We start from the raw sequence: 20,409 nt of genomic DNA on the forward strand, positions 1-20,409 counted from the left end.
GTGTCCACCGAACCACTTAAGCCCTTACTTCCAACCTATCCCCGTAACCCAATAACCCCTTCTATTCTTTTTTTATGGTCACTATGTGCAATTTATCATGGTCAATCGACCTAACCTGCACCAACTTTGGACTGTGGGAGGAAACCGGAGCACCAGGAGGAAACCCACGCAGACACGGGGAGAACGTGCAGACTCCGCACAGACAGTGACCCAGCGGGGAATCGAACCTGGGACCCTGGCGCTGTGAAGCCACAGTGCTAGCCACTTGTGGTACCATGCTGCCCATTTTCAGCCTCCGTTGCCCCCCGAAACCAGGCGTTAAAACCCCAAAATTTCTATTCCCGAGCAAGAGCCCTCCAGTGTGTGGATGCCTCCCACCCGCAGTCACCGGAAGTGCAGTACATTCATCTTAATTGCCTGCACCCGATCTGCCAGCGATAGAGGAAGACAATCCCTTCTAGCCAAATCCACTTTCACCCTCCCCACCAAACTAACGATGTTATATCTACGGAGTTCCCCCCATCTCGTGCCACCTCCACACCCAGGTATCTGAAGTGGTTCACTGCGCTACGGAATGGCACCCCCCCCCCCCCCCCCCCCCCCCCCCCTTGCTCCCACCCCTGGCCGGGACACCATAAAATATTTGCTTGTGTCCAAATTTAGCTTATACCCAGAGAAAGACCCAAACACTCGAAGCAGCTCCAAAATACCATCCATCGACGCATTTGGTTCCGTCACATACAACAGCAAGTCGTCTGCGTACAAAGAAACCCTATGCTCTCCCCCATCCCCCTCCACACCACCAAACTTCTCAGTGCGATGGCCAAAGGCTCGTTTGCATGTGCAAACAATAGGGGGGACATAGGACACTCCTGCCTGGTCCCTCGATGTAGAGCAAAATACTCAGAATTTATATTATTTGTGCGAACACTCGGCCACAGCTCCCTGTAAAGTAATTTTATCCAATTCACAAATCGCAGCCCAATCCCAAACTGCTCCAAAACTGCTATCAAATACCTGCACTCTGTCCAGTCAAACGCCTTCTCGGCGTCCAGTGCCACTCCTACCTCTGTCTCCCTCCCCTCCGCTGGTGCCATAACTACATTCAGAACCCTCCTAATGTTTGAAAAAAAGCTGTCTCCCTCTTGCAAACCCCGTCTGATCTTTAACTATCACCTTCGGTAGGCACTCCTCCAACCTACCCGCTAACACCTTTGCATCTACATTCAAGAGTGATATGGGCCTATACGACTCTCACTCTGTCGGATCCTTATTGTTGTTCAGCAACATGGAGATCGATGCCTGCCTCAAAGTCTGTGGCAAATCCCCCTCCCTAACGCCTCCTCAAACATCCCCACCATCAGTGGCGCAGCTTATCCCTAAATTTTTTATAGTAGTCCATCAGAAACCATCTGGCCCTGCTACCTTCCCCGACTGCATCCTCCAAATCACATCTTTTATCTGCTCCCCTATCACCCTGTCCAATGTGGTCCTATCCTCCTCCCCCAGCCTCGGATATTCCAAACCATCCAGGAATTCCTGCATTCCGCGATCCTCCCCCGGTGGTTCCGACCTATACAACCTCTCATAGAACTCGTCAAAAACCCTATTAATCTCGTTCGGAGCCACCACCAACTTCCATGTCCCATTCTGAACTAGAACAAAATTCTGGTCGCTGCATTATAGGAAGGATGTGGAAACATTGGAAAGGGTGCAGAGGAGATTTACCAGAATGTTGCTTGGTATGGAGGGAAGATCTTATGAGGGAAGGCTGAGGGACTTGTGGCTGTTTTCATTAGAGAGAAGAAGGTTAAGAGGTGACTTAATTGAGGTATACAAGATGATCAGAGATCAGATAAGGTGGACAATGAGAGCCTTTTTCCTCGGATGGTGATGTCTAGCACGACGTTCAGAGACTATTTCCTCGGTGGATGTAGCTGTTACAAGGGGGCATAACTATAAGATTCAATGTGGGAGATATTGGAGGGATGTCCGAGATAGGTTCTTTACTCAGAGAGTGGTTAGGGTGTGGATGGACTGCCTGCTGTGATAGTGGAGTCGGATTTCAGGAACTTTCAAACGGTTATTGGATAGGCATATGGAGCACACTAGAATGACAGGGAGTGGGATAGCTTGATCTTGGTTTCGGACAATGCTCGGCACAACATCGAGGGCCGAAGGGCCTGTGCTGTGCTGTACTGTTATATGTTCTTTCCATACTCGTAGACCGCTCCCCTCGCCGCCTCAATTGGTGCACCACTTTCTTTGTGGATAGCCGGTCAAAACTCGCCTGCAACTCCTTCCTGTTTTCGACAGTGTTGGATCCACATCCTCTGCATACCTCCTGTCCACTTCCAACATCTCATCTATTAACCTTTGCCACTCCACCCTCCTCTCCTTAACTACCTTTGCCTTAAATGATATCATCTCCCCACTCACCACTGCCTTCAAAGCTTCCCATATCACCACCTGCGAGACTGCACTCGTACAATTAAATTGCACATATTCCTCAATCACTTTTCCAATCTTATCACAAAGCCCTCGGTTCCCCAACAGCCCCACATCCAATCTCCAGCCCCGCCTCTGCACTGATCCCTTCTCCAACATCATATCAACTCAGTGTGGCGCATTGTCCAATATTGCAATTGCCAAATATTCCGAACCCTTGACCCTGGCCAACAGCGACTTCCCTGCCACAAAAAAAATCTATCCGCAAATAGGCCTTATGAACTGAAGAGAAGAAAGAGTACTCCTGCTCCCCTGGGTGCAAGAACCGCCAAGGGTCCACTCCTTCCATTTCCAACATTAGCCCAGCCAACGCCTTCGCTCCCCCTGACTGGCTAAGTGATCGCGGTCCTGACCTGTCTAATTTTGGCTCCTGCACCATGTTCCAGTCTCCACCCACTATCAATTAATGTGAATTCAAGTCGGGAATGGCTCCACACACTTTCTTTACAAACCCTGCATCATCCCAGTTGGGACCATACACATCAATGCAACCAACCTCTCCTTCAATGCCCCTGCCACTATTACAGATCTACCTCCTGTGGTGATATGCATCACTGTGAATAGACAAGGGGTTAATGTAAGTAAATGTAGACTAGATAGACACTAGAGGGAACACCAGAGACATGACACACAGACATTCAACCAGTAGCTCAGTAAGATAAAACACGACAAATGGGCAGTCACGATACACACAGAGGTGACACTACCACAGGGGGGCATTACACCAACCCATATATAAAGGACACGGCACACATGATCTTTCCCTTCCCAGTGGAGACACTCAGTGAGTACAGACACAGGGTTGATTGAACATCACACCCACCACGTGGATTGTAGCAGATGGTTCGTCAGTCTGAGTAGCTGTAGAAGGATTAACAGGAGAGTCGAATCCAAGTAGGAGAATCGTTAACAGTAATAAATGTGTTAAAGCTATCTCCAAGTCTGAACCTTCCTTTGTCAGAGTGCACATCAAGAAAGTAGCTTCTGCTACGTTAAGAGCATAACAAAACATGGTACCAGTGAGTGACTGTTTAAATCCATATAGTTACAACTCAGCAAACAGTGACAACCAGCAACAACACCCAGGCAAGATGATCGAGATTCCGGTTCTACAGCGGCTCAGGTGCCACGGCAATCTCAGTGCAAACTGGCGGGCATTCAGGCAAAGTTTTGAGATCTTCCTGGTAGCAGCCGACCTACAAGATGTGGCCTATGCTGAAAAGACCGAGCTTCTGCTCACCATCGCGGGTGCCAGAGCAGAAGAAATCTTCAAAACATTCAAGTTCTCCAAAGGGAAAACAGGAGCGACTTCCAGGCAGTCCTGGACAAATTCGAACAATACTGCGAGGAAAGCACAAACAAACCAACAGAAAACGGTAAGAGAAGCGCCAATACTCACCATGAGGCCGAGGTCCCGGAGCAGAGAACGACTACTACTCAGACGAAGATTTCATCATTGGAGATGGTGAGCCCCAGTACCAAATCCGAACCGCAGCAAGATGTGTTCTACAGTGAAGAATCCGACACAGACGCGGATGTGTTCTTCGGATTTGAGAATCTTCAGCCCAGCATATATGACATCCCGACTCGTGTGCAAGATTATGCTGCAGCCTGACGCCAAGAGACAGAGAGCGGTACAAGCCCACAGAGAGCGGCCTGCTGCCACACAGAGAGTGGTCCACACACCACAAAGGGTTCCAGCCTCCACACAGAAAGCGATGAAAGACTCCACAGCGAGACAACTGCACGTCTCCACACAGAAAGTGACTCGAGTGACACCAGCCTCCGCAGCGAGCTCATGGACAGCCTCCACAATAGAAGCAACACAAGATTCTAAAGGCAGTCCTTGAATGAACAAGACCATGAGGGTCTAGCAACCTCCTCTGAGCAACCAGCAGCAGACAATGCAAGTCTGCCACGCTCAAGTGAACAACAGAAAGACTATGACAGTCTGCCATGCTCAAGTGCACAGCAAGAAGACTATGACAGTCTACCACGCTCCAGTGAACAAGAAGAATACTCCGACAGTCTACTCAGCTCAAGTGACCGGCAAGAACGCACTGAGGCTCTACCTACTGTATGTACGACAAGTGACGACGGCATCCCACTTCCCATATAAGATGTGCAACGTGACAGACCTCAGCTAGAATGTACAGAGGCACCCGACAATCACAGTGAGACTACTGGTGACTCCGGTGACACCACGTTACTTCAAACCTCATTCGCTCGAGCCTCTCCACAAGCAAATGCATTCCTGAATGTTTTGACTCCAGACGTGGAGCATGAAGAAACCTCAGCTGACTCAAGTGAACCTGAAATGACTCCGGTCGGGGAGCATCAAGAAATCTCATCTGACTCCAGTGAACCTGCAATGACTCCAGACGGAGAGCATCGACAAGCGAAAACTGATACAGGTGAAACAGACCAGACTCCAGACGGGGAGCATCGACAAGCCAAAACCTACTCAGGTGAAACAGACCAGGCTCCAGATGGGGAGAAACCACAAGCCAAAGCTGATTCATGTAAGCCGGACATGACTCCAGACGGGGAACGCCTCGAATTCAGTGATGGCACGCTCAAGAAAACAGCAGATGTCACAAAGCACGCTGACACGAGTAACTGTGTGAAGGACTTATATTATCCACAGAGTGTGGTCCTTGAACGCAGCAAACACAACAACAGAACTATCCAACGCAACAACACAACCTATGAAAACCACATCAACGACAATAACAAGAAGCGTACCAAAGGCAACAACGTCAACAGTAAGCTCGACAAACACAACGCCAATGGAACAACGACTGGTACGACATGGTACAACTCTGCAAATGAGGGACACTTACTGCTCAGCTCAGTACAATGACATACCATGGCAGATGATGCATCTTATCAATTCACGTTTGCTGTACTACCAACAGGCAACATGGCTTTCGACACAGATTGCAAACGTCGCTAACACAAGCATCGGAAGAATGCTTACGCACAGGGACACTGGTGGCGTTCACAAGGACATGTACCATCAAAATCACCAACTCACCAACCAAACAAGAAAGACACTCGACCATAATGATTGATGGATTTTGGACTCATACATATGATTTGGACTTATTGTTTGATGATCACTGTTATCATAACTTGTACATAGCATCACTTATCTACCTGTTCTTGTTCAATTTTCTTTACCACTGTACAGAAAATCTGTAACACGAAAAAAAGGGGGTTGTGGTGATATGCATCACTGTAAATACACAAGGGGTTAATGTAAGTACACGTAGACTAGCTAGACACTAGAGGGAGCACCAGAGACATGACACACAGACATTCAACCAATAGGTCAGTAAGATAGGACACGACCAATGGGCATTCACGATACACACAGAGGTGACACTACCACAGGGGGCATTACACCAACCCATATATAAAGGACACTCAGTAAGTACAGACACAGGGTTCATTGAACATCACACCCACCACGTGGATTGTAGCAGACTGATTTGTCAGTCTGAGTAGCTATAGAAGGATTAACAGTAGAGTCGAATCCAAGTAGGAGATTCGTTAACAGTAGTAAATGTGTTAAAGCTATCTCCAAGTCTGAACCTTCCTTTGTCAGAGTGCACATCAAGAAAGCAACTTATGCTACGTCAAGAGCATAACAAAACACCTCCCTGATCTGCCACAACTTTCTCCTTTTGGAACCTCACTCTTTTATTCACCAGGACCGCAACCCCCCGCACATTACTATTAAAACCCGAGTGAAACACCTGGCTAACCCAGCCCTTTCTAAGCCTCACCTGTTCCTTCACTCTCCAGTGAGTTTCCTGCAGAATCGCCACATCTGCTTTCAAACTTTTCAAATGCACAAGCAGCCTCGACCTCTTCACTGGGCCTCCCAACCCTCTCATGTTCCACGTAACTATCCTAATGGGGTCTCCCCTCCGCCTCCCTGCTTCTCCACCATCACCCTAATTTCGGGCCCTACCCACTGAGCCTGACCCATCCCTATCCATTGTTGACATAGAAACCCATTCCCCCTCCCAGAATCCCCCCTACACTCCCACTTGAAGAAACCCCACCCAGTATCGAACCTCTCCCGTGCCTTTTCTCACCTCCTAGGCCCATTGAAACCTGCTCACCGGGCTCCAATGTCCGCAGCCCATCCCCCCACAACACCTCCGTTCACTAGCAGGCTTAAGTTAGCTAGTGCGGGTGCCCCTGCTGAGGACTTTCCTCCCCTCCCGCCCAGTCCCGGGAAAAAGCAATCAAACATATACTTTGCATAAAAAACCATTGCGACAAAGAACAGCAACAAAAATCTTTAAACTCTATAACAACACAAAGTAAGAACATTATTCAAAGCTACAAAGACAGTAACAAAAAACTTTAATCTCTACAACAGCATGAGGTAAGAACCTTATTCAAAGCTGCAAAGATCAACAACAAAAAAACCTTTAAACTCTATAACAGTATGAAGTAAGAACACTATTCAAAGCTACATATATGCATTCAACCACTCTTTAATTACGCCAGAAGCCTTCTGCCTTCATAAATGCTTCCCGCTGCCTCCACCGTCTCAAAATAAAAGTCTTTGGAGTTGTAGGCCACCCTTAGCTTTGCTGGATACGCCACTCCAAACCGCACTCCACTGTCGTACAGTGTCGCCTTCGCTCAGCGGAAAGCCGCTCACCGCTTTACCTGTTCCACTGTCAAGTCCTGACAGATACAAACCTTGGCACCAGCCCACTGTACCTCCCACTTCTTCTTTGCCCAGTGCAATATCTTCTCCTTCATGTGATATCTGTGAAAACACATAATAACTGTCCTTGGTGGCTCGTTTAACTTAGGCATCAGCGACCGATGAGCTCGATCCAATTCATACCAAGAGGGATATTCTCCATCCCCCATCAGTTCTGCCAACATCTTGGCAAAGTACTCCGTCGGCCTTGGGCCCTCCATCCCCTCTAGCAGCCCCTCAATCCTCAAATCGAACGGTTCTCCATTTCCTCCAACTTTGCTCGCAGCCCCTTATTGACCCTTATCAACCACCCTCTGCAACACATCTCCCATCGAGGTGAGCTAATCGCTTTGCCGCGACATGGCCTCCTCCACTCCCTTCATGTTCTCACTCTGTTCCCTCACCACGGCCGACGCCTTTAAAACAGCTACCTTCACCGGGGCAATTGCCTCCTCTCCCAAACGCCTTCAGTGCCACTGCCATCTCCTTTCTCATCAACTCCATATGTTTTGCGAACTGCTTTTTAAGCTCTAGAGACACCATCTCAGCCATCTTCTCTGCTGTAAGCAGTGCGGCTCCACCCAGTGGTCCGTCTTCCACCACCTTGTCAGCCCCCGGGCTGGTCCTCATGCTCGATGGCGAGCTCTCATTCTCTCCCACACAGATGTCTTTTGGACATCTTTAGCCTTATTTACAATTTCTTAATCCTTCATGAATTGCCCCCAGGACCGGACATTAAAAAGTATAAAAAAGAGAAAAAAACATATGCCTCAAGCAGGAGCCACCCAACATGTGACGGCCCCTCTATATGCCGCCTTCGGCTGCCTAGTGTTCTGGGCTTAACACCGCCACTTCGGCTGCCTTGTGCACTGGATCCAGCCCCGCCGCACCAGCTGCCTCGTATTCCAGACCCAGCTCTGCCATTTTGCTTGCTTCATGCTCTGGACCCAGCTCTGCTGCTCTGGCTGCCTCGTGTTCTAGGCTCAGCCCCGCCACTCCGGTTGCTTCAGGCACTGCCCTAAGTCTCACTGTTCCAGCTGCTTCACACTCTGCCCTCAGTCCTGCTGCTCCAGCTGCTTCACAGTCTGCCCACCATTCCACCATTTCGCCTGTCTCACATTCCTAATTCAGGCCCGCCACCTCAACTGCCTCGTTGCATGTCAGACTCCGCTCCTGCCGCTCCAAAGGTCCCGCACTCTGAGCTCGATGTCTCCACTCCGGCTGCCCCGCACTCCTGCGTGATTTATTACCAGTTTCAAACTGGTTTGGTTTGCCGCCCGTCCCTCGAGCTCCAAAGACCGAAAAATGGTCGAGAAAAGAAAACAAAGAGAACTCCGAGAGAGAAAAAATTATCCACGGGCGGGACCCTCTCTCTTCAGCGACCACTCCGCTCCCGATTTTAAAGTTTTTTTTCCTTTTGGTGTCTGGTTTCACACTTCTTCTGCACCCCCTTGTTGTGGGAGGCTTAAATAAATAAATTTGTGTGTCTTCGGTGTGTGGTGAATGTATTATACCAATAATCCACCAGTGTATTTGTATCTGTGCTGTTGCCCTTGTGGGCTTCTCCTATGGGCCATTGTATGGTATTATCCATAGGGGAACATGTTGGGGCATGTATGGGCTCTGCCCATGGCTCCTCTCCTTGAAGGGAGATATGAAGAGCAGTCGACCTTTGGCGGTTCTCAGTATTGGTTCAGTCGCAGGCAGGCGCTGTTCTGGGTTGATTAAAGCCACGGTTTACTTCTACTCATGTCTCGAGTGAATTGATGGTCGCATCAGGGAGCAAGTTCCAAGTAGAGAATGGAACAAAATTGCGATCCCCAGCAAAGTCTCCTCCACATGCGGCCACTCCGCTACACACACCACACCGGAAGTATTGATAGAGTTACTTTCACAGGCTTGAACTGCTACTGGCCCAAGCACCACATGTCTGTTAGCGCCTCACAGCTTAGCCTCAGTCGCCTTCAACACTGGGTATGTATCATGTAGAGGTAGGATGTCCTCGATCTGAACACCCTTCTCACAGGATGGTACCTGGTTGTCCTGCCTTTCCTCCTCCTCCGTCCTGTTGTGTGGGCAGCAACATCTCCCTCCTAGTTTTCTGCCTTACCTCTGCTCATGGTGGCTGGCTTCTATGGCCTCTTTGTGCAAGGGTGCCGTGCCCATCTTCTATGCTATTTCGCACAAAGTGCTGTGCACCTTCACGAGCACAATTCTTTTCCTGGCACCTGTGTGCATGAATCATTTGGGGCAACATTAATTGCCCTGTGAGATTATAATCCCTGTGGAGGTCACAGTATAGGGACTATCAGATTCCCCTTGACCTCCACAGAATATGAACTTCCCCGGTAACGGGGGTTGGGATTTCCCCCTGAACAAGGTGAAACCTCACCTGTGCAATTTGAGGAGGAAGGTTATTGTACATCGAAATGAACCCAGTCTTTGTTTTCTCCATGCTTGTCTATGCATGCTACTTTGGTGGATTCTACATCCAACTTCCTATATTTTGAATTTGTTTTGTGCCACTTCTGGGGCTGTGAATAAAATTTTAAGGCAAACTTCACAGAACTGCCCTAGCTCTCAAAAAAGAATCACCAAGTTCAAACCTCTTACCAGGTCTACTTTGCACACCTAGATCCACACTCCTAGGCAACCAAAATCAGACTACAGTGAAGGTAAATGATGAGGTAAAGGCCAGCTACCTCTAAAAGGTGCACCTGTCCCTATGAAAATGAGAAATGCCATGTCTCCATCAAGGCGTAACTTTGAGCCATCATAAGAGGACATACATAACTTCTCATGGTAAGAAAATCCAACCTCCTGTCTCTTGGAAATGACTTCCCACTTTTAGGACTCTCGTACGAGAAGCCCACAATTTGCAATTTGTACGACAGTGAGGGAAGACTACTAAACCACAGGAGTGATAATACTGGCCAATAGGTATCTTTTATATTAAAGCAAACTTTAATTTAAACAAAGAATCATTCACATTAGCAACATAGTAACAGCTTTCCAATTAATATTAAAACAGTTCTTAAATAATAGGGGGAAAAAATCTTTAACTCGCTATATACACCTGCCACTATATATTCCAATTAAGCAACCCAATATAGTTCAAATGTAATTTATAAATAAGGTTAACAGTAAGGGTCACTTTGATTTGAATTGATTTTTTGTCACATGTACCGAAGTACAGTCAAAAGTATTTTCCTGCGGCCAAGGGAACGTACCCAGTACGTACATAGTAGACAAAAAAAGAATAATCAACAGAGTACATTAGGTTAGAGTGCCGAACAAGGGGCCAAACAAAGCAAATACATGCGCAAGAGCAGCATAGGACGTCGTGAATAGTGTTCTTACAGGGAGAGTCGTGGAGGAGTCTAGTAACTGTGGGGAAGAAGCTGTTCCTATGTCTGGATGTTCGGGTCTTCAGACTTCTGTATCTTCTGCCTGATGGAAGGGTCTGGAAGAAGGCAAAGCCTGGGTGGGGGGGGGGGGTCTCTGATAATGCTGTCTATCTTCCTGAGGCAGCAGGAGATGTATACAGAATCAATGTGAGGGTGGCAAGCTTGTGTGATGCGTTGGGCTGAGTTCATCACACTGTCGTTGCCTGTGATCTTGGGCCGAGCAGCTGCCATACCAGTAGTTTCTCTGTGCAGACCTTTGGAGAGAGATCCTTTCAGGAACAACGTGAAAATCGTTCTGACTTTTCAACTGTTCAACTTAAAAACTCACAATAGACTGCAAAGCCACAGACAGCCCTGGTTCCTCCCATTAATTATATCATCTGTATCCCAAGTAGACGGCATTCTCCAGTCTCCTCCCGTGACCTGCTTAGCTGGGACTAATCACAATCCCTAATAAGTTATCTACCCTGAGCAAACCTTCTAAACATAAACAACATTCCATTAGCCATCTAAATGTAAACAAGTAAATGGTTAAATTTGATTATCACCTCACCTTTACAACCCCTTAATCACAGATTTAGCAGATATACTGCCTGTATATATTTGAACCCGGACTTTTTAGTAACTACGACAACAAAATATAAAATATAATACATTAACAACTTCCTACATTCATCACACCACTTCTGGATAAGAATCATTGGACAGAACTTTCAGCTTCAGCAGAATGTTAAACAGGGAGAGCTTCAGCTATTTATTACACTTGCTGCCTCATTTTGTTTTCCATTAACTTCAGTGTACATAACAGGTGTTTGATCTGCCTATTTTATTCCTTCCTGAAATTCAAAGTTCTACCCATTATTTAAATTTAAAAATGGCAAAGACAAAATACTTTAAAATGGAAATTGATCTCATTTGTATACTCAATAACTATTAGTTCTATTTACTTTTTATTGAAATCTTACCTGTTTGCCTCACGAAGTCAGTTTGTTGGTGTTATGCCGATTGAATTCACCTGCACAGTTGAGTAAGACATTGGCCCATGTATCAGTATTGAGATATAAAATGCATTATTTTCATTGAAACAAAAGGTTTTTGCATAATGTAAATTCAAAGTGCTACTCGTTGCTCTAGTTAGACATCAATTTTCTCTGAACTGAACTGATTTTTATCATTTGGTTAATTTTACAGAATCGCTATAGAAGTGACAATCTGGTGAACAATAGGGAGGTTATGATTCTCATCAATGGGAAGTAAGTCACACTCTTTTGCTGTTTGTTTGACTTCCACAAATGAAATATATCTCCATTTATAATTGTGACATAATGTTCTGCATATAGGTCTTGGACGAGATCTTCCAGCTATGAGAATGCAATAGTTATCAGCAATTCAATTATAAGATGAATAGATAGGCATTTCTGTGGCTACAAAAGAGATTCCAGGATGGTATGTTACCTCCCTGGTGCTAGGGTCAAAAATGTCTTGGAGTGGTTACAGGACATTCTGGAGGGGAGGGTGAACAGCCCCTGGTCGTAGTATGCATTGGTACGAATTACATAGGTTAAAAAAAAGGATGAAGCCCTAAAAGTAAAATATAAGGAGTTGGGCAGGAATTTGAAAAGTAGGACCTCAAAGGTAGTGATCTCAGGATTACTACCAGTGCCACGTGCTAGTCAGAATAGAAATATCAGGATATATTGGATGAATATGTGGCTGAAGAAATGGTATGAGATGGGAGGGTTTCAGATTCCTGCGACATTCTGGCCGGTTCTAGGGGAGTTGGGACCATAGAACATAGAAAATACAGTGCAGAAGGAGGCCAGTCGACCCATCAAGTCTGCACCAACCCACTTAAGCCCTCACTTCCACCCTATCCCCGTAACCCAATAACCCCTCCTAGCCTTTTTGGTCACTAAGGGCAATTTATCATGGCCAATCTACCTAACCTGCACGTCTTTGGACTGTGGGAGGAAACCGGAGCACCCGGAGGAAACCCACGCAGACACGGGGAGAACGTGCAGACTCCGCACAGACAGTGACCCAGCGGGGAATCGAACCTGGGACCCTGGTGCTGTGAAGCCACAGTGCTATCCACTTGTGCTGCCCAGTACAAACTGGACGGGTTACACCTGGGCAGGTGCGGGACTGATGTCCTCGGGCGAGTATTTGCTAGAGTGGTTGGGCAGGATTTAAACTAAAAGGACTGGGGGGGTGACACAGTCCAAAGGTGTGCAGGTTAAGTGGATTGGCCATGCTAAATTGCCCCTTAGTGTTAAAAGGTTCGATGTGGTTACTGAGATAGGGTGGAGGCAGGGGCCTAAGTAGGGCACTCTTACCAAGAGCCAGTGCAGACGCGATGGGCAGAACGTCCTCCTTCTGTACTGTAAATTCTATGATGGGAACCTATGCAAGGAATCAGAAGATAGAATCAAGAACAAGAACAAAAGACAGAAAGGGGAATAAGAAAAGTGATAGGCAGAGAAATCAAGAGAAAATGGGACAGAAAGATTGGCCAGATGATTAGCAGTGAGGTTGAGTGGCTTGGGCTACAGGAAGGTACACGGATGGTCAAATTAGAAAATTGGCTGATGGAATTTAACCCTGAAAAGTGTGAGGTGATACACTTTGGAATAAGTAATGTGACAAGGAAGAATTCAATGAATGCCACGACACTGGGATGTTCCGAGGAATAAAGGGACCTTGGCATGTTTGTCCATGTTTACTGGGTGGGAAAAAAGCATATGAGATACTTGCCTTTATCAATTGAGGCATAGTTTACAAAAGCAGGGAGGGACTTCCGATAGCTGCATGTTGGAGGAAGGAAGTTGCTCATTGGGTGCCTCCTACTCGACACTTGATTTTTAGAAACATAATGTCCAGTCCCAGGGGCAATTTTTCAAAAAAGAGGTATAGGAAGGAGGAAGATGCCCAAAAATCAGAAGAAAGCCACCATGAAGAAGGGGTTGAGTGAATGATCGCCATCGAGTGAAAGGTTCAGCCTGGCAATTGGAAAGATGGTGGACGCTGGAGAGGTCGCACTGTTCACAGCAGAAAAGATGACCGAGGTGATAGCAGTGGAATTTGAAAAGCAGTTTGTTAAGCACATGGAGGTGACGAGGAGGGAGGCGATGGCAGCAATGAAGGTACCGATGGAGGAGGCGATTGCCCCGATGAAGGCGGCAGTGTCGAAAAGATTGGCTGAGGTGTGGGAACAGTGTGAGAAACTGAAGTGGGTGGTGAAGGCCTGTCACAACACAGTGATCAGCTCACCTTGATGAGTAAGGAGCTGCAGAGGGTGGTAGAGACCAACAAAGGTCTTAAAGCAAAGGTGAAAGACCTGGAAAACAGATCTAGGCGGCAAAATCTGAGAACCAAGGGCCTGCACTAAGGGGTGGATAGCCCGAGACCAATGGAGTACTTTTCCAAGATGTTGGTGGAGCTGTTGGGGGAGGGGTAGATCCCTCCCAGTATGAACTGGATCAGGCTCATCGGTCGTTGAGCCCTAAACCGAAGGTGAATGAGCCGCCAAGAGTGATAATTGTGTTTTCGCAGGTACCATGTGAATGAGAAGGTCCAGATTTGGGCGAAGCAGAAGCAGGAGGTGCAGTGGGCTGGAGCTGGTTATACGCCATATACCAGGACTTAACCGTGGGGTTAGCGAGGAGGTGGGCGGCCTTCAGGCGAGTGAAGACGGCACTGTACAACAGCGGGGTGCGGTTCGGCGTGATGCATCCAGCAAAGTTGACGGTGGCCTACAACTCCAAAGACTTTTACTTTGAGACGGTGGAAGCGGCGGAGGTGTTTGAAGGCAGAAGGACTGGGGGAGAAGTGAGAAATGAGACTGAGGATTGGTCTTGGACTGAGGGTAGGGAGGCGGTGGATGATTGTATACAGTTTTTTCTTATTTCATGTTTTTATTTCATGTTATATGTGTTAAATGGGGTGAAGTTGTCTGGATAAGGTAAGAGTTGGGATTTTTTGTAATGGCTGCTTTCTGGGGATTGTGTGTTTGCACTGGGTTTGTTTGTTTGAAGGGAATTTCTTTGTTTTCCTGGGACTGGATAGGAGGGAGGGGATTGGGGCCTGGGCAGGGGCCTCCACACTAGCAAGCTCAAGCTTGCTAGTGAGTTTTACGGAGGTATCCAGGGTCAGGAGGTAGTCCTGCAGAGAGGACGGAATATTATATTATTGGGCGAATGTGGAAAAGGTGAGTTGGATCGGAGGGTGCGGGGGGGGGGGGGAGGGAGGGGGTGGATTTCCGGTGGATTAGGATGGAGGAGGGCCTGTGTAGGGGGTCCGAGTTGAGGATGCTGACAACGGCAGTGCTCCAGTTCGATGGTGGTGGCAACACTGAAGATTTGTAGGCAGTTGAGGCAACATTTTAAGCTGGGTCAAGGGAGATGCCGATTAGGGGCGAGGTTGGAAGAGTTGGGGAGAATTGTGGATTTGCGAAGGAGAGTGTTGTGTTGTGTATTTTGGAATAACACAAGTTGCAATTTGATGCAGTTTTGAGTAAAGATGCACCAGACTTTGAAGTGAGTTAAATGTGTTTTATTGAACTATTAGCACAGTTCTCAATGAGTTCAACTCTCTACTAATCTAAATGTAGTAACTCAGTCTACTGAACCAGCCTTGCTGTAAGCCACGTGCTGGGGTGTGATGCTGAGGATACACCCTGCCTCACTCTGTAGATGTTGGTCTGTCGAAAAAGGCGCGGTGTGAGTGCCTCATCCCTTTTATAGTGAGATATCACCCCTGAGTGTCCTGACTGCTCATTGGTCGTGTCCTATTCTATGTGTTCATTAGCTGAATATTTGCATATCATGAAAGAGAGGTTGGATAGGATTGGGTTGTTTCGCTGGAGCAGAGAAGATTAAGGGAGAGGTGTACAAGATTATGAGGGGCATGGACAGGGTGGAGATGGACCAGCTGTTCCCCTTAGTTGAAGGGTCATTTATGAAGGGACACATCAAAGTGAGGAGCAGGAGGGTGGTGACAGTCTGGAATGCACTCCTGAAAAGGTGGTGAAGTCGGGTTGCCCCAGATCCTTTACAAAGTACCTGGATGATCACATAGCACGTCATAACATTTTCGGCTAAGTGCTGGCAAATGGGATTAGGTAGGCAGGTCAGGTGTTTTCATGCGTCAGTGCAGACTTGATGGGCTGAAGGGCCTCTTTTGTGCTGTATTATTCTGTGATTCTGTGATTTTGTTTTATTCCTTTTAAAAAATTCCTATTGCAATCTCACATGAACTGTCAGATTAAGCAGACAGATCAACAAAATAATACCTAGTGCATGAAATTGGTAGATGGAAATTTAGGAGGGATGCCATTTAAGGTGGCGAGGGATAGGTTCAGGTATTTGAGAATTCAGGTATCGAGGGAGTGGACAGGGCTCCATAAGTGGGAAGCTGGTGGAGGAGGCCAGGGATACACTGCAGTTAACGTTGGCGGGGAGGGTCCAAGTGGTAAAATTAAATATTCTGCCGAGCTTCCTGTTTATTTTTCAGGCCATCCCAACCTTTCTCCAAAGGCCATTTTTCAGAAATTGGACGCAATTATTTCGGACTTTGTTTGGGCGGGGAAGGTGCCGAGGGTCGTGAGGACCCTGCTGCAGGGGCAAAGGCAGCAGGGGGTTTGGCATTGCCGAGCCTGCTTCATTATTACTGGGCGGCGAATGTGGAAAAGGTGTGGCGACTGTGGGAAGGAGAAGGGGTAAAGTGGGTGAGGATGGAGGTGGAATCTTGTAAGGGGTCCAACTTAAGGGCTATGGTGACGGCAGTGTCGCCAATAGTGCCGAGGAGATATTCAGGGAGCCCAGTGGTGCAGTCCACGGTGAAGATTTGGAATCAGTTGAGGAAGCATTTTAGGGTGGAGGGGATATCGGTATTAAAGACACTGTGTAAAAATCATGAGTTTGAGCCAGGGCGAATGGATAGTGTATACAGGAGTTGGAGGGAAGTGGATTTGGGCACGGTGAGGGATCTGTGTTTGGATGAAGAGTTCGCCAGTCTGGAGGAGCTAAGAGAGAGTGTCGAGCTACCGAGAGGGAGTGAGTTCAGATATCTGCAGGTTAGAGACTTTGCGCGAAAGGTCTGGAAGGAGCCCCTAGGTTGCCGGGATACACCCTGCTGGAGCAACTGCTACTTCCGGATGTGGAAGGGGAGGGAAGAATTGGGGATATATACAAGTGGCTGGGGGAGCAGGAGTTGAATGGGTGGTGAAGATCAAGGAAAAATGGGAAGGGGAGTTAGGAGGGGAGATCAATTGGGGAGTATGGAGTGAGGCACAGAGTAGATTAAGCGGAACCGCCTCTTGCACAAGGATGAGCCTGATACAGTTTAAGGTGGTGCACAGGGTACATATTACTCGGGTAAGAATGAGCGGGTTCTTCCAGGGGTGGCAGATGAGTATGAGAGGTGTGGGCAGGAGCCAGCGAATCACGCACACATGTTTTGGGGCTGTGAAAAATTGGATAGTTTCTGGGCAGGAGTGTTTGTGGTTTTAGTAATGATAGTGGAGGAGGAGGTGGATCTGGATCGTTTGGTGGGGATAATTGGGGTTTCGGAGAAGCCGGAGCTCATGGAGAGGAGGAAGGCCATGTCATGGCCTTTGCCTTTCTGATTGCCAGGCGGCGGATTTTACTGGAGTAGCGGTCGACATTCCACCAGGGGTAGCGGCCTGTTTGGGTGAACTGTACGACTTCCTGTGGTTGGAGAAGATAAAATATGAGTTAAGGGGATCAATAGAGGGGTTTGAGAGAACGTGGGGGATGTTTGTGACCATGTTTGAGGAGCTGTTCATCGCGGGGGTGGGGGGGGGGATTGGGTTGGATTTGGATTTTGTTTATTGTCATGTGTACCGAGGTACAGTGAAAAGTATTTTTCTACGAGCAGCTCAACAGATCATTAAGTACATGAAAAGAAAAGGAAATAAAAGAAAATACATAATAGGGCAACACAGGGTACACAATGTAACTACATAACACTGGCATCGGGTGAAGCATACAGGGGTGTAGTGTTAATGAGGTCAGTCCATAAGAGGGTTCTTTAGGAGTCTGGCAACAGCGGGGAAGAAGCTGTTTTTGAGACTGTGCGTGTTCTCGGACTTTTGTATCTCCTGCCCGATGGAAGAAGTTGGAAGAGTGAGTAAGCCGGGTGGGAGGGGTCGTTAATTATGTGAAGCGGGATGACGGAAGGGGAAGAAGGGGAAAAAGTTGCACAAACTGTATACTTGATTGCTGGGAAGTATGTTTCCTGTGGTGTTTATTTGCTGTAAACTGTTTTGATATGCGTTTATAATAAAATATGTTTTTAAAATAAAGAAATCCACGAGCATGTTTTTGCTTTGACATTATCTAGCGCCACTCACTTTATTTTTTAAAGGTTACGGAAAGAAAAATGGACGCATGTTCAAGTGGGAGATATAATCAAGATGGAGAATAACCATTTTGTTACTGTAAGTAGCAATTAAACTTACTTCCTGCCATTATCCCTCCCCTTCCCTCTCTCCTTCCTACAAGAAAGGTAGGATATTCAGTCAGAAGCTGCAGCACCACCTCAAACTTTCACTGTGCAAACTAGACCTCTGTAAGGAAGTTTCAATGGGTTAGCAATAGGTTTACATTGGGCGGCACGGTGGTTAGCACTGCTGCCTCATGGCACCGACGGCCCTGGTTCGAACCCAGGCCTGGGTCACTCACTGTCTGGAATTTGCACATTGTCTCCGTCTCTGCGTGGATCTCACTCCATAACCCAAAGATGTGCAGAGTAGGTAGGTTAGCCATACTAAATTGCCCCTCAATTGGAATTTTTTTGAAAAAGCAATAGGTTTACATAGGAGCCTGATTCTCCAGTACACCACTATCCCGCTAGTGGGAGGGAAACAAAGTTGACATCTCCAACCAATATCTTTTTATATAGTCCTCCAGCCCATTTCTTAAGGATTCCTACATTTTTCTTGAATTCCTGGTGCTTTGTGCTTAACTAGTAGTCTTTCATGCAGAACTTAACAAATACTGTTTGGAAGTTAATATTTTTTTTATTTATTCTTTTTTTACGGGATGTGGGCATTGCAGACCAGGCCAACATTTGTTGCCCGTCCCTAATCGCCGTTGAGAAGGTGGGGGTGAACTGCCTTCTTGAACTGCTGCAGTCCATGTGGTGTACGTGTACCGACTGTAAGTGAGGGAAGAGGTCCAGGATTTTAAGCCAGCAACAGGGAAGAAACAGTGATACATTTCCAAGTCAGGATGGGGAGTGACTTTGAGGGGAATTTCCAGGTGGTGGTGTTCCCATGTATCTGTTGACCTTATCCTTCTAGATGGTAGTGGTTGTGGGTTTGGAAGGAGCTGCCTAAGGAGAGTTAATGAGTTCCTGCAGTGCATCTTGTAGATGGTACATACTGCTGCTACTGTGCGCAGTAAGTGGAGGGATTGAATATTTTTGGAAGGAGTATTTTAGAATATTTTCCATGGTCCACATGGGTTGCCACCTCACCAAAAATGTTGTGGAGGTTAGTGAGGCAAAATCTTGCATACTAGTGCGAGTGCTTCAGTACATTGTGTAGTGACGATGGTACTGCCTTAGCAACCTGGAGCCATGAAGTTAAGTTGAGCTTTTAGAAATCTGCCAATTTGTGGGCTGCCACTAGAAAAAGTGATCATGACAGATTATTATAGTTAAAAAACTAAAGGATCACTACACTGTGTTCCCAGTCACTCAACCAGTTTCTTATCCAAGTGCCCACTTTCCCTTTTATTTCATGGGCTAGACTTTACTCATAAGTCTTGTGGGGCGCTGCATTAAATGCCTTTTGAAAATCCGTATGCACCACATGAACAGCTTTGCTCTTATCAATCTTCTCTATCTCTTCCTCAGAAAACATGAGCAAGTTAGTTAAACATGATTTTCCCTAATTATCTTGGACTTGACTAAGAGACTATTGATTTTGTCCTGAACTGTAATTTCCAGCAGTTTCCCTCCTACTGAAGTCAAACTGACTGGCCTGAAGTTGCCAGCATTATCCTCAGACCCTTTTTTGAACAAGGGTGTAATATTCACAATTCTCCAGTCCACCAGCGCAACCCCTCTAAGGAAAACTGGAAGATTATCACTATTGCCTCTGCAATCTCCACTCTCATTTCCATTAGAGCCCTTGGATGCATTTCATCCGATCCTGGCATTTTAATCTATGTTAAGTAAAGATAGCCTTTTTAACACCGTCTCTTTCTCAATTGTAAATTCTTCGAGTGTACCCATTACCTCCTCTCGCACCTCGGCCTGGCTAGCCTCTTCTTCCTTTGTGAAGGCAGATGCAAAGTACTCATTTAATTCCTTAGCAATTTCTCTTACCTTCATGTGCAAGTCCCCTTTATATTCCTAATCAGCCCAACTCTTTTTTTTAAACCAGACTTTTGTTGTTTACATGGCGATAGAAAACCTTGGGATTTCCTTTTACTTTCGCTGTCAGTCACTTTTCATGTTATCAGCTTGCATTTCTTATTGTTTCTTTCACTTCCCCTCTGAACTTTCTATATTCAGCCTGATTCTCCATTGTATTTTCTACCTGACATTTGTCATACACGCACTTCTTCATTTTCATCTTTACCTCTTTCTCCCTCTTTATCTAGAGCACTCAGGATTTATTTGTCCCACCTTTCCCCTTCAGGGGAATATTGACTTTGCCTGCAAAGCATTTTCTTTTAAGGTGGCCCATTGTTCAGCTATTGTCTTTACTGCCAACAATTATTTCCAATTAAC

At 46.8% G+C, this 20,409-nt stretch overlaps 1 protein-coding gene across 4 annotated transcripts in view; it reads left to right on the forward strand.

Moving 5' to 3' along the window:
* The window catches only part of LOC119962771 (phospholipid-transporting ATPase ID-like), a 348,272-nt gene that overhangs the window by 119,310 nt on the left and 208,553 nt on the right, over positions 1-20,409 (forward strand). For 3 of the 4 annotated variants that reach the window (XM_038790831.1, XM_038790829.1, XM_038790830.1), the window contains 2 exons: positions 11,839-11,900; positions 18,034-18,106. In XM_038790831.1, the coding sequence (XP_038646759.1) occupies positions 11,839-11,900; positions 18,034-18,106 (135 nt within the window). Of the gene's footprint in view, positions 1-11,838; positions 11,901-18,033; positions 18,107-20,409 lie in introns of those variants that run through there. The other variant, XM_038790832.1, reaches the window with a different exon arrangement.

This window comes from Scyliorhinus canicula, chromosome 3 (assembly GCF_902713615.1).
Source record: "Scyliorhinus canicula chromosome 3, sScyCan1.1, whole genome shotgun sequence".
Lineage (NCBI taxonomy): Eukaryota > Metazoa > Chordata > Chondrichthyes > Carcharhiniformes > Scyliorhinidae > Scyliorhinus > Scyliorhinus canicula.